General features: G+C 37.2%; 2 protein-coding genes and 1 long non-coding RNA gene across 3 annotated transcripts in view; all 3 read left to right on the top strand.

Moving 5' to 3' along the window:
• The first annotated feature begins 1,056 nt into the window (after positions 1-1,056).
• LOC111460398 lies at positions 1,057-2,007 on the top strand. Its single transcript, XM_023103647.1, has 3 exons — positions 1,057-1,507; positions 1,582-1,652; positions 1,732-2,007. Exons 1-3 carry the CDS (start codon positions 1,135-1,137, stop codon positions 1,942-1,944), a joined length of 657 nt encoding a protein of 218 aa, XP_022959415.1. The 5' UTR covers positions 1,057-1,134; the 3' UTR covers positions 1,945-2,007.
• A 3,430-nt stretch (positions 2,008-5,437) lies between these two features.
• Positions 5,438-6,794, top strand: LOC111460397. The gene is made up of 4 exons (XM_023103646.1): positions 5,438-5,753; positions 5,836-5,976; positions 6,347-6,420; positions 6,493-6,794. Exons 1-4 carry the CDS (start codon positions 5,450-5,452, stop codon positions 6,700-6,702), a joined length of 729 nt encoding a protein of 242 aa, XP_022959414.1. The 5' UTR covers positions 5,438-5,449; the 3' UTR covers positions 6,703-6,794.
• Positions 6,795-8,093: 1,299 nt separating this feature from the next.
• LOC111460399 overlaps positions 8,094-12,176 on the top strand; it is a 5,821-nt gene continuing 1,738 nt past the window's right edge. Inside the window, exon 1 of the long non-coding RNA XR_002713419.1 lies at positions 8,094-8,325. This is a non-coding gene — a long non-coding RNA (uncharacterized LOC111460399). The remainder of the gene's footprint in view (positions 8,326-12,176) is intronic.

Raw genomic sequence — 12,176 nt, forward strand, 5'->3', positions numbered from 1 at the left:
TCGCAAGAAGTTGTTTAATGATGTTGATGTGCAGCTTGAGAAAGAGAAGGAAGCCGCTCTTACTGCTACAAGACAAAAAGAAGAACAAGCACGGAAAGAGAGAGAAAAGCTAGATAAAATGTTGGAAGAGAATAGGAGAAGGGTAGAAAAAGTTAATAAAATGCTAGAAAAGAATAGGAGAAGGGTAGAAAAGGCTAAGCAACGATTAGCTCTAGAGCTGCAGCGGAAGGAAGAACAATGATGTGAGCTCGAGTTGATTCAGAGACAAAAAGAGGAGGCAGCTCGGAGAACTAAGCTAGATGATAAGAGTTTGAGTTATGTTTTGCTGGGAGTTAGTGAAGAGTCAAAAGCTTACCGACTCTATGATATAAAAGCTGCATATGAAAATACTGCAGAGAAAATATTTCCTCTGGCTCTTTGGTTAAACAAGCTCTCCTAGCTCGAATAAGGCGAGGAATAAGAGACCACCGATCTGGATGAGAGACTATGCAATAGGATAAGTATTTTGTAAAGAAGATGATGAAGCTCACTCGGCCATATTTACCACTACTGAACCTGTAAACTTTGAAGATGATTTGAAGACACATTGAAAAGTGAGAAATGGAGGCAAGCCATGTATTTTGAACAATAAACAGAAATGGCACATGGGAATTGAAGAAGTTACCTCAAAGTGGGAGTCTGTTATGAGTTAGCATACATAAACATAAACTTATTACTATTCGTGTTTAGTTTAAGAGAGGAAGGATTAGGATTAGATTTGATTTAGTTATTTAAGTTGAATTTGATTAGGTAACGCTGTATAATAGCCAATTTCATTCTTACAATAGATTTCTCCTTCCATTCCTAACATAAGCACGGTACATCAAATAACAACATAGTCACATGAATATACTAAATTTTTTTGAATCCTTTTCCAATAAATGAATCTTTAAATCACAACCAGCGGCCTCCAATCCAAAAGTAGCCAAACCCACCAAAGAATTGTTTAAACTTAGAGAAACCAAAATCCAAGAACCCCAAGAACCCAATAACCCAAGAATCATGTTCTTCTTCATACTAGACCAAACCCATGAGCTAGCCGAAGCACTGTACGTAATCGCCAGCGTTACTGACATAGCCTATCTCAAATTCTCAATGGAAAACATGTCCATAATGGGCAGTGCCTCACCAGAAACTGCTTGCATCATAGCAATACAACTCTGCCCTCCATACTTCCAAACATATACCTGCGACCATCTTCATTATTCATGGATTAACATCCACAAAATCTTCCCTCTCATGTCCGATCTGAACCGAGCCGGCTTCTCTTCCTTGTCCTTCTCTTTTACAGCCCCGAATCTTGCCAACCTCGTATTCATGGGCCCATCCCGTTTACGGGAAGCCGATTTCGGGTTAAATCCGAGCAATGGTTCGAGAGATATCGGGCCATATGACTACTCAACTTTTGTCACCTTGGAATCAAAAGAGTTCATAAACATAATCACAGACTTTGAATTTTATCGTTATGGTAATACCCTTTAATCAAAAGATACACATTTTATGTTGCTTACATGTTCTTGAGTTTCTTGATGTTTGTGGCAGTTCTTGTTACTCTCACGAGCTCGCAAGTCAAGTTCTCGTACACGAGGTTTCAGACTATTATTACTCGTGAGGTATTATTTGTTGAGGATTGTTAGGAAATGATCATGGGTTTACAAGTCGTTATTAAAATTTAGAATTTATTGCATGTAGAGTGGACGATGCGTTATTGGAGGTATCGAAGAATCGTGTTTTATTAAATATATAATCACTGTTCATCCAATGCATACTTTCTGCAATTTGGTTCGTCAAACTGAAAGGGTATGGCTATTCAAGTCCGATGAAGCTGCCAAAGGTGTAATATCTGCCCCTCTAGGACTGCATGCTCGATTTGTGACCTACTTTCCTGATGATTGGAAAGAATAAAATGGGAAAGTTTGTGTAGCCTTACAAAACTATGATCAAATGCCATTTCTTGACATTTTTTTTTTTTTTAATTGTTCTACTCTTGAATTTGTTATAATCACGTGTTTCAACGTTGATCAATTCGAAAAATGAATCATCGAATGGAGATAGTATTACTTCGATGATCTTTCGCTTGATATGGGACTACTCTTAATAATTCTGAACCGTCAGTGTCATGTAGCCACTACTCTTAAGTGCCTTCATCCTCACCCGCCATCAAGATTGAGTTTTCTTTCTAAAAATTTGACATGAACACGTTGATTCTCTAAGTAAATTGGTTTTGAGTTATTGTTTCAGTACCCTAGTTCTCTTGTTCCGATCAAGATAATTGAGAAAGATCAAACCAATTTGAACTTAAAAACAAAGTCTCCCATTAAGACCTTAAGAACTTAATAGACCACTTTATAGCTTTATGGTTTATTTATAGATGATTCAAGTAGTTACAGATAAATTTAACTAATAAGTAAACATCAGACTCAATCCAAAAATTCATTCTCAAAGGATTCTCCTCATCATCAATATCTTCACCGCACTGCATTATCTGTGGAAGCTACAAAAGACTTAACCAAGGTTTGCTCAACATCAACACATTTTTGTTAACATTTCCGTTAGATGCACCTTCTATCTTCTCAAAACATATCAACTTTATCCACGGAGATCTGCGAGTGAAAGGGTATTATATATCTTTTGATATGTTTTGTCTTTAAATGATAGATTGGGTTCTTCACCAACTATATGACACTTGTCTTGTCTCGTCCCTCACTTGATCGTTTGGGAGTTACTTTTGTGTCACTGCTTATTTGTTTGCATGTGGGAGTCATAACCTATTGTCTTCATAGTCTGGTTATGAAACTCTCTCCTACTTAAACTAGTCATCGTTCACAATAGAATAGCATCGTGGATTGTGACATTTTCTCCATTAATCTCGGTATTGTCTCAATGATGACTCGAACATCAAAATGTCTGATAATTGACTTGCTGGAAATAAACATGTCTCAAAATGAATGCGAAAGCTATGCACCACTTATGGACTATCCCACTGACAGACAATATGTCGATCTTCGAGACTTGCAGCAAAGTGATAAGGAATCACTGCAAGAGAAAGTAAAATTTGAATTACCTTGTTGATCAAATATCTCAAGGCAATAACACTTGATTGAGATTCGAATCACTCCACAAGTAAATTTGATCATGTCAAGCTTGAATGATTGTATACAATCTAAACTATATAGAACAGCGAAAAAAAAATCCTAGCCCTATTGATAAGGAATCACTAAAAGAGAAAGTAAAATTCATATTAAGTTGTTGATCAAATATCTGAAGGCAAGAAAATTTCTTTGAGATTTGAATCGCTGCATCAGCAAGGTTGATAATGTCAAGCTTGATGATTCTAAACATGCCATCTAAACAACTTAAAATTGCAAAGAAACGTAGTCCTCGGCTAAAAATAACACAAATGCTATTTTTACTATATTTTCCAAATCTACTTTACAGAGACAATATACATGGCTTTATATAGGCTCAAAATAAAAATCATTAACCTTATTATGCATTACAAGAGTTATAACTCTCATCATTTATGGAAATGTCTTGGTTCATATCAATAAGTATGTCAAACTGTCCAATGACTGTGAACTATCCTACTAGGGACCTACCTCGTCCTTCTCTTGGACTCGCCCGACTCACTAAACAAACCATGTTAAATTTAGCATTAGCATATTCTCACCTCAGTTAGGAGGAGCATGTCCCAAGGGTGCCCATTTTGGCCTCAATACACATATTCTCTAAGTCGTATAGATTAACCTAAATATTTCTTCTTTTGGCCAGATCCCTTACTAAAGCAAAGTCTAGAAGCTTTTAAAGAGTCTCTTCAACGAACTCTTTACTTAGCTACCTTCATGTGGCAACTGTTGCACTGAAGCTCCTCTTAATCTTGCTACAACTTACATTCTTCTATGCCTTTTACATCCAGCTTGGGTGTTTTTTTTTTTTTTTTAGCAAATGTTGGTCTTAACATTTTATTGTGGAATCATCCCTCTAAGTTTGAGGCGATGGCTTAAAGAATACATGTGTGCTCACTATTTGGAGCACTTCTACGAGTGTCACTTGTCTTTTTCATGCTCACTCCATTTGGAGCACTTCCACCGGTGTAGCTTACTAGTCTCATGCTTACTCCTCCCAAAGCACTTCTATCTTCTTGCTTCATTGATGGTAAGACTTCTCCCACTCAAGGAGTCTGGCTTTGACCCCAAAGCTATCCTGATTTTTACTCACAACTGCTCTTTCAAATATGATATTCATGACGTACAATTGAAGTCTTCATTGAGCCCTCAGGTTTAATTTTTCTGGCTATCTTGTCTTATAGTTTGCCATACATATTTGACAATGCCTTCAACAGATCCAACATTGTCTTCTCCTTGACAATATTGAACACCACGTTTCTTAAACTGTCCACTGGATAAATCGTGAGTCTACTGATCATTGAGTTTCCACTAGGTTTCTAGACAGCATCAACTGGATCAACCTTAGAGCCTACCTTTTCTTGAGCTTCCACTACGTTTCTAGGCAACATCAACTAGATCAACCCTAGAGCCTACCAATCCTTAAGCTTCCACTCCATCTCTAAAAAGCGTCAACTAGATCAACCTTAAAGCTTACTAATTCTTGAGCTTCCACTACACTTTTGAACAACGTCAACTAGATCAACTCGAGAGCCCTTCAATCCTTTAGGTTCCAATGCTCTTCCCGATAGTATCAACTAGGTCAACCATAGAGCCTACCAATCCTTAAGCTTCCACTGCGCTTCTACAAGTGTCAACTAGATCAACCATATAGCTTAGCAATACTCAAGCTTCCATTATGCTTTTGGATAATGTCAACTAGATCAACCAGAGTATGCTAATCCTCGAGCTTCCCCTATGTTTCTAGATAGCATCAAACTCGATCAAACCTAAAGCCTACCCATTCTTGAGCTTCCACTATGTTTTCAGAGAGTGCCAACTAGATAGCATCTTCACTTGTATAAGGGTTCGTGAAGATTTTTTTAGTAAGATAACTTTCAATCTGCATCTACTAATGTTGGATCCATCCATCTTCTTTATCCCAATTTTTAAACTTGTTAACTTCACAAATCGTGGTGAATTGAAGTACATTACTTGATCTTTGACTTAAACAAAGACCTATAGCCTCCAAGGGATTAAGCCAAAAGATTGGAACTTAATTTCTCAATAATAGACATTATATGAATATATTTCGAAAATTTATGAGTAAAAAAAAAGGTAAAATTTCCAAACTAATACAAAATGGTATTATTATGATCCAATTCTTGAAGTGGGGCACTAGTATATAAGGAGCAAAAGGCAAAAGAATTGTTCAAACTCGAAAGAAACCAAAACCCAAGAAACCAAGAAAACCAGCGAGTTTAGCAATGGCGGCCCCAATAATATTCAAATTCGTTCTTAACCAAATGCAGGACCTGGTGGACGCGGCGTCGGTGGTGGCCAGCGCTGACGACATGGCGGACATGAAATTCTGCCGGGAAATGTTTGCCATAATGGCGGACTCATACCCTGCCCTCGGCGGCGTGATAGCCCTCCATTTGTGGCCTCAATTCTTCGACGAATATGTGTGCAATGAACTTCTGAAGTCATGGACTTTCGTCAAGAACCTTTTCCCTCTTATGATCGACATGGAAGAATCTGGGTTTAATTCTTTGACTTTCACTGTCACATACCCTGAAAGCGCCGAACTCAAATTTCAAGCCCCAAATGGTTACTTACTTATTTACTTCTTTCACTTTATTTACCTTTACATTCCATTTCTTATGGTGTTATTGCCTTTTATTTTCTTTAGGTCTTTCTAATGACGTTGAGTTCGAATTGATTCCTTCGCTTGACCCGTTGGAGGTCGGCGACTTTGATTTCTCGTCGTTTGTGAGCTTGGAATCAGAAGAGTTCGTAAACATTGTTACTGAGTATCACATGTTCGATTACGGTATCAACCCCACTTTCCTTCCTTCTTGATTTATAACGAGTTTACCCTAAACATTGTCTCAAAGTAATGCACGTTTCGATTCTGGTATGAACCCTTTCTTCCTTCTCTCTTGACTTGTATTCCCACTAAGTATCAGATGTTCAATTGCGGTATCAACCCTTTCTTCATTTCTTCTCAATTTAAACTCGTTTACTCTAAACCCTTCAAATTATTATCACCGAGTATCACATGTTCTATTACGGTATTAACCCATTTTCCCTTTCCTCTCCGTTTAAACTTGTTTACCCTAAACCTTAAACATTGTTGATTAGGGTATCGACCCCTTCTTCCTCCCTCCTCGATTTTAACAAGTTTGTTGCTTTTGTCGTAGTTCATGTGACTGTAACGAGTACCCGAGTCATATTCTCTTACGCGATCATGCTAGAGACGATTCTTACCCAAGAGGTATGGTTAAATCTTAGTTATAAGAGTTGAAGAAAGGTAAGAAAATGAATTGGTTGGGTCGATGCTATGCAGGATGGAGAGTGTCTTATTGGAGGCATTACAGCACCAAATCATATGGAATTTATAATCACTCTCAGTCCCATTGAAGCTTTCTATAGTATGGCACATCGATCCAAGAGGGTATGGCTATATAAGTCAATGCATACCACTAAAGGTGTAATTATTTTCCCTCTTGGATTGTATTATCGATTTGTGGCTTATTTCTATAATCCGGGGGAATGATTTATATGGGAAAACCCTCTCTACTTTCTGCCAAAATGTTGATGCCATTTCATACTCATTTCCTCTCAATCAAGTATTCAAAAAAAAGTTGTTACACACACTTATTCAAATTTCTCAATGGATCATTTCAATATTGTTTAATCAACTTATTTGGGCACATGGACACGTCACTTAAGTACGAGAAAAATTAGACCTCTCCTTCAATGTAATTACGAGAAAAATTAGACCTCTCCTTCAATATAATTACGAGAAAAATTAGACCTCTCCTTCAATGTAATTACGAGAAAAATTAGACCTCTCCTTCAATATAATTACGAGAAAAATTAGACCTCTCCTTCAATATAATTACGAGAAAAATTAGACCTCTCCTTCAATATAATACGCTCATGCAATCACATAACTTTAGTTAGTTCTATTAACATGTTAGTGATTTTTTCTTATAACACAAAAAAAAAAAAGAGGTGATCGTTGCTCTGCTGAAACCAGCCTCACGCATTGCCCTCCGCTAGCCCCATGGCTCAACTCTGTGCTTGCAATGGGCGAGCCATACAAGTCAATATCGGATCCGGCACAGCGGGAGAAGTACACCATTCCATCACAATATCGCCCCCACATGGGTCACAAGCTCGCGCAACCAAACTCGGCGATGGCTTATCGCTTCAAGTATTATCATAAAGAAAAGCAGCGCTTAACACTCTTCCGATGTGGGAGAAATAGTAATCTAATCCAATTAAATAAACATTACCTAATTTAAACAAATAATGACTTTTGGGGCGTAAACATAATTTAGCGTTTAAGAGTGTAATCGCTTAAAAATTACAAGTTTATTCTTAAATTTTAAATTTTGTATGTACCTAGTTTTCGAAATTTTAAAAGTTTCTAATATATCTTTAAACTTTCAATCTTGTATTTAATAGATCTATAACAAATTTAAAATTTTAATTCAATTAATTTATTAGTATAATTTTGAATGGCACGTGGTTGATATATGGGAGGATCTTGTTTAATAAATAACTTAAAAGAGTTTATAATATATGGAAAAAGTTGAGTGCACTGTCTTACTGATACTGTTGATACAGTCTACTTAGTAATTCATAAATGATTGGATCCAAAATTTTCACATAAAAATCTATGAGCGAAGGTATCGTAGACAATAAATTTATAAATAGTTATTAACGAAAATATTAATATTTTACAGGATAATGAGAGGTGAGTCTCTTCTTGGTTTTTGTGCGATTAATCTGGTGGGTCCCATACCTCTTCCACTCTTCTATAGAGCAAACACGTATTTTAGTGCTCCCACACAGGGCCTTGCCCTTTTAATAGCTTTTGAGGATTGCTTTATATATTACGCTATTAAAAAAAACGGAAAAGAACACAGAAAAGAAACTTCATAATTTGAAATCTTCCTTAGGTTAGGATAGCAATCTTCTCTTCTTCTTCTCAAATCAGGCCTCCCATGACCCTTCTTCCTTTCACCCGTCTTGGAATAAAGATGATTCTCCCTGTCCCTGGGAGTTCGTCAAATGCAACCCCATCAATGGAGTTTCCGAGCTTTCCCTCGATGGGTTGGGGCTAGCAGAGAGAACCGGAAGAGGGTCTGAGAAATTGCAGCATCTCAAGGTACTCTCGCTTTCTGGCAATCTTAGTCATGAGCTTGTTCTACCTCCCGGTCTTCATAGGGTTAATTCCAGTCGTAATGGTTTATCTGGACGGATACCCACTTAGATTTCTTGATTTTTCTGATAATCTCTTCTGTGGGCCTCTTCTGGATGAAATGTTTATTAATTACTTTCGCTTCATTATCTTTCTCTTGCATCTAATATGCTTCGGCCTTGTCCCCAACACATTGCCCACAAGGTGTTTGTATTTAAACATTCTGAATCTTTCAGCCAATCAATTTTCTGGTACCTTGGATTTTTGGTGTTCGACAAGGCTCACGACATTGGATCTTCCAAAAATGTTCTATCTAGATATTTACCACAAGGGATTTAAGCTATCCATAACCTGAAACAGCTCAAGCTGCAGAGCAATCAATTCAGCCATTCATGACCTGGGTTTGGAGGAGATTAATTTGTCTCAGAACGGGCTGATTGGTTTAGTCCCAGTAGGATCAAACAAGCTATATGAGAAACTCACAAGGATGGACCTGTCAAGGAATCGATTAGAAGGTATCTCAGCAGAAATGAGATTCTACGGACACTTGAGATACTTGAATCCCTCATGGAGCAGCTTTAAAGCAAAGATTCCACCAGAAATGAGTTTGTTTCAGAACTTGAATATGTTCAATTGAACAAATCATCTTTAGGTCATACTTTGCTCCAAATCCCTAATTCAGGTACGAATTTTTCTATTACAATTTTTCTGTTACAGTATCTCTACTACATTCTTAGTTGTTTATCATAATTAACTAATACATTTCTTGATTATGTTGGTTTTGCCTAAACAAAAGCACGAGAGAGTATTATTTGTCTTAGCTATATTCTTGGTTGTTTACCAACTTGAGCCCCCATACATAAGTTTGGTTTGGTTGGTGCAAGATGGAACAAATGGGAAATCATGTAGGACTCATGTAGGACTGTGGAGTTGAAGTAAAATTTATATATGGATGTTATATATAGTTTTAGTTTTTTTTTTTTTTTTTTTTTTTTACTTAACTAGTCTTTCGAACTTGATAGTTTCTGCACACCATATTTGTTATGAGCTTGTTTAGATCATTTGAGTTGTACCCTGTGTATTGTTACCTTTTGTAGTAGCAACAAAGAAGAACCTTCATACTGTGATAAATGTTTTAAAAGAGTTTTATGTTCTTTTCCTTTTGTGTACTTTTAAAACAAGAACATTAATGAAACCCTGTCAAATTTTATTTTTCTATAAGCAAGTTACAACATACCATTTATATGAAGTTTAAGCAACATTTCTGTATACGATGTTACATCAACATGGTCGTACAAATGGTTGTTAGAAAATCAAGGAGGAAAACTGTTTAGATTACTTTTACTCTGGCATCGTTGAAGGCCATGCTCTGTTGTTTTACTTTGACCTTCTCGAGTTGATCTCAATCCGTTAAGAATGAGAAATAGAAATAGAATTGGGATCGAAAGTATGATCTTCATTCAGGTTTACCACGTTTAAATAGGATACAAACTATCAACTAATACCTAAAAATAGAAAAATATATATCTAATTAAATCCGGTAAATAAATAAAATATACTGTTAATCAAATCTATACTAACAACTTCCTAAATATCTAAGATATATTCTAACTAATTATCACGGCAAAATATCCTCTTAATACTCCCCCTCAAGTTGGAGAGTGTATGTCGATCACACCCAACTTGTCCTTCAAAAAGTCAAATTGCTGTCTTCCCAAAGCTTTAGTAAAACATCTGCCAATTGCATTTTGGTCGAAACATAACACGGTTTGATGATTCCAGCTTGTAATTTTTCTCGAACTATATGACAATCTATTTCAATGTGTTTCGTACGTTCATGAAAAACTGGATTGGCTGCTATATGTAATGCTGCTTGATTATCACAATATAATAATGCTGGTTCGGACAGTGGAACATTCAAGTCTTGAAGAATGTATCTTAACCAAGTTAACTCTAAACAAGTATTTGCCATAGCTCGATACTCGGCTTCTGCTGATGATCTGGACACATTAGTCTGCTTTTTAGACTTCCAAGAAATAATTGAATTTCCGAGGAAAATGCAGAACCCAGAAATAGATCGTCTGGAAGTTCGACAACCACCCCAGTCAGAATCGCAATATGCCTGTAATCTTAAATTGTTTTCAGATGGCAGTAGAAGTCCTTGACCAGGAGTGCCTTTAATGTACCTCAGAACTCGAAGAGCTGCCTCCCAATGTGGTTTTCTTGGTTCATGCATAAATTGGCTAAGCATACGAACTGAATAAGCTATGTCAGGCCTAGTGACGGTCAAATATATTAATCTGCCAATCAATTCAACTTTTCTCCTTCGGTTAAAGAAAGTTTCAGATTTTGCTCCATAGGAAATTTGTCTGGACGTGCTCCTGTAAGATCTGTGTCTTGAAGGATGTCTAGAGCATACTTCCTTTGAGACATAAAAATTCCTTTTCTAGATCGAGAAAATTCAATGCCTAGAAAATATTTCAAATTTCCTAAATCTTTGATAAGAAATTTCTGGAGTAAACTAGTCTTGAGATATTGAATTTCTTCGAGATCATTGCCTGTCAACAGAATATCATCAACATAGATTAGAACTGCAGTGAAAGAAGTACCTTTACTCTTAGTAAACAAAGAGTAATCTGCTTTGGACTGAGTGTAGCCTGCATTTTGTATAGTTGTAGAAAATATGGAGAACCAATTGCGAGAAGCTTGTTTTAATCCATAAAGAGATTTATGGAGCCGACATACTGTATTCTCCCCCTGTCGGCGAAGACCTGGTGGTAAAGACATATAAACTTCCTCGTCTAGATTACCATGGAGAAAGGCATTTTGAACATCCAACTGATGGGTGAACCATTTTCGAGCAGCAGCAACAGTGAGTAAGCAACGAAGTGTAGTAAGTTTCGCTGTAGGGGAAAATGTTTCTGTGTAATCAATACCTTCAACCTGAGTGTACCCCTTTGCTACTAGTCGAGCTTTATAACGTTCAACAGAACCATCAGAGTTGTATTTAATTTTGTACACCCAACGACAACCAATAGCTTTATGACCAAGTGGTAGAGGAACGAGAGACCATGTATGATTACGTTCCAAAGCTGCAATTTCATCATTCATAGCCTGCTGCCATAACGGGTCGCCAACTGCCTCGTCATAGGTTTTAGGTTCTGTCTGGGATGTAATAAGAGCTAGAAAAGCACGTTGAGTAGGAGAAAAACGAGAGAATGAAAGGTAATGATGAAGGGGATACCTGGTGCCAGTGCCGGGACTTGAGCTAGAGGTTAAATGATTGGCTCCAGAAGACATCTCATAATCCTTATGCCAAGCTGGAGGCTGTTTAGTACGAGTAGAACGTCGAAGTGGAGCTGATGTATCAGGTGGGATAGGATTGGAATTAGTGGGCGAATCTGGAGAAGGTGGAGGAGACGACGGAGTAGTAGGTGAAGGGATAGGAGGTGAAGGAGGAGTAGGAGGTGAAGGAAGAGGTACAACAGGAGTCGAAGGAGCTAATGTCGAAGTTTGTGAAGCTGATGAAAAAGGAAAATCATCTTCACAAAATTTGACATCACGGCTGATAAAGAATGTGTGAGATTGCATGTCATACAACTTGTAACCTTTNAACAAACCTGCAACATTGATGTGATTGTCAGAATTACCAGAAGGGTGATTATTGATTGCAGATAAGGCTTGTGCGATCTGTCGTAATTGCTCAGAAGAAAAATTTGGAATGGAATTAGGTGACTGTTCTTCTGTATTCAACTGTGAAACATCGGCCATATTTGCAGATGATCGATATCCACGGTTATTGTGTTGATTGTCTTGTC

The sequence above is a fragment of the Cucurbita moschata genome, unplaced genomic scaffold (genome assembly GCF_002738365.1).
Source record: "Cucurbita moschata cultivar Rifu unplaced genomic scaffold, Cmos_1.0 Cmo_Scf00023, whole genome shotgun sequence".
Classification (NCBI taxonomy): Eukaryota; Viridiplantae; Streptophyta; class Magnoliopsida; order Cucurbitales; family Cucurbitaceae; genus Cucurbita; species Cucurbita moschata.

Excerpts from the sequence above, each read along its gene's own strand:
- LOC111460397 (XM_023103646.1), top strand. The coding sequence starts at position 5,450 with ATGCAGGACCTGGTGGACGCGGCGTCGGTGGTGGCCAGCGCTGACGAC. Across the intron at positions 5,754-5,835 it reads CAAATTTCAAGCCCCAAATG|GTCTTTCTAATGACGTTGAG; the intron begins GTTACTTACTTA and ends TATTTTCTTTAG. Across the intron at positions 6,421-6,492 it reads AGACGATTCTTACCCAAGAG|GATGGAGAGTGTCTTATTGG; the intron begins GTATGGTTAAAT and ends GATGCTATGCAG.
- LOC111460398 (XM_023103647.1), top strand. The coding sequence starts at position 1,135 with ATGGAAAACATGTCCATAATGGGCAGTGCCTCACCAGAAACTGCTTGC. Across the intron at positions 1,508-1,581 it reads CTTTGAATTTTATCGTTATG|TTCTTGTTACTCTCACGAGC; the intron begins GTAATACCCTTT and ends TGTTTGTGGCAG. Across the intron at positions 1,653-1,731 it reads AGACTATTATTACTCGTGAG|AGTGGACGATGCGTTATTGG; the intron begins GTATTATTTGTT and ends TATTGCATGTAG.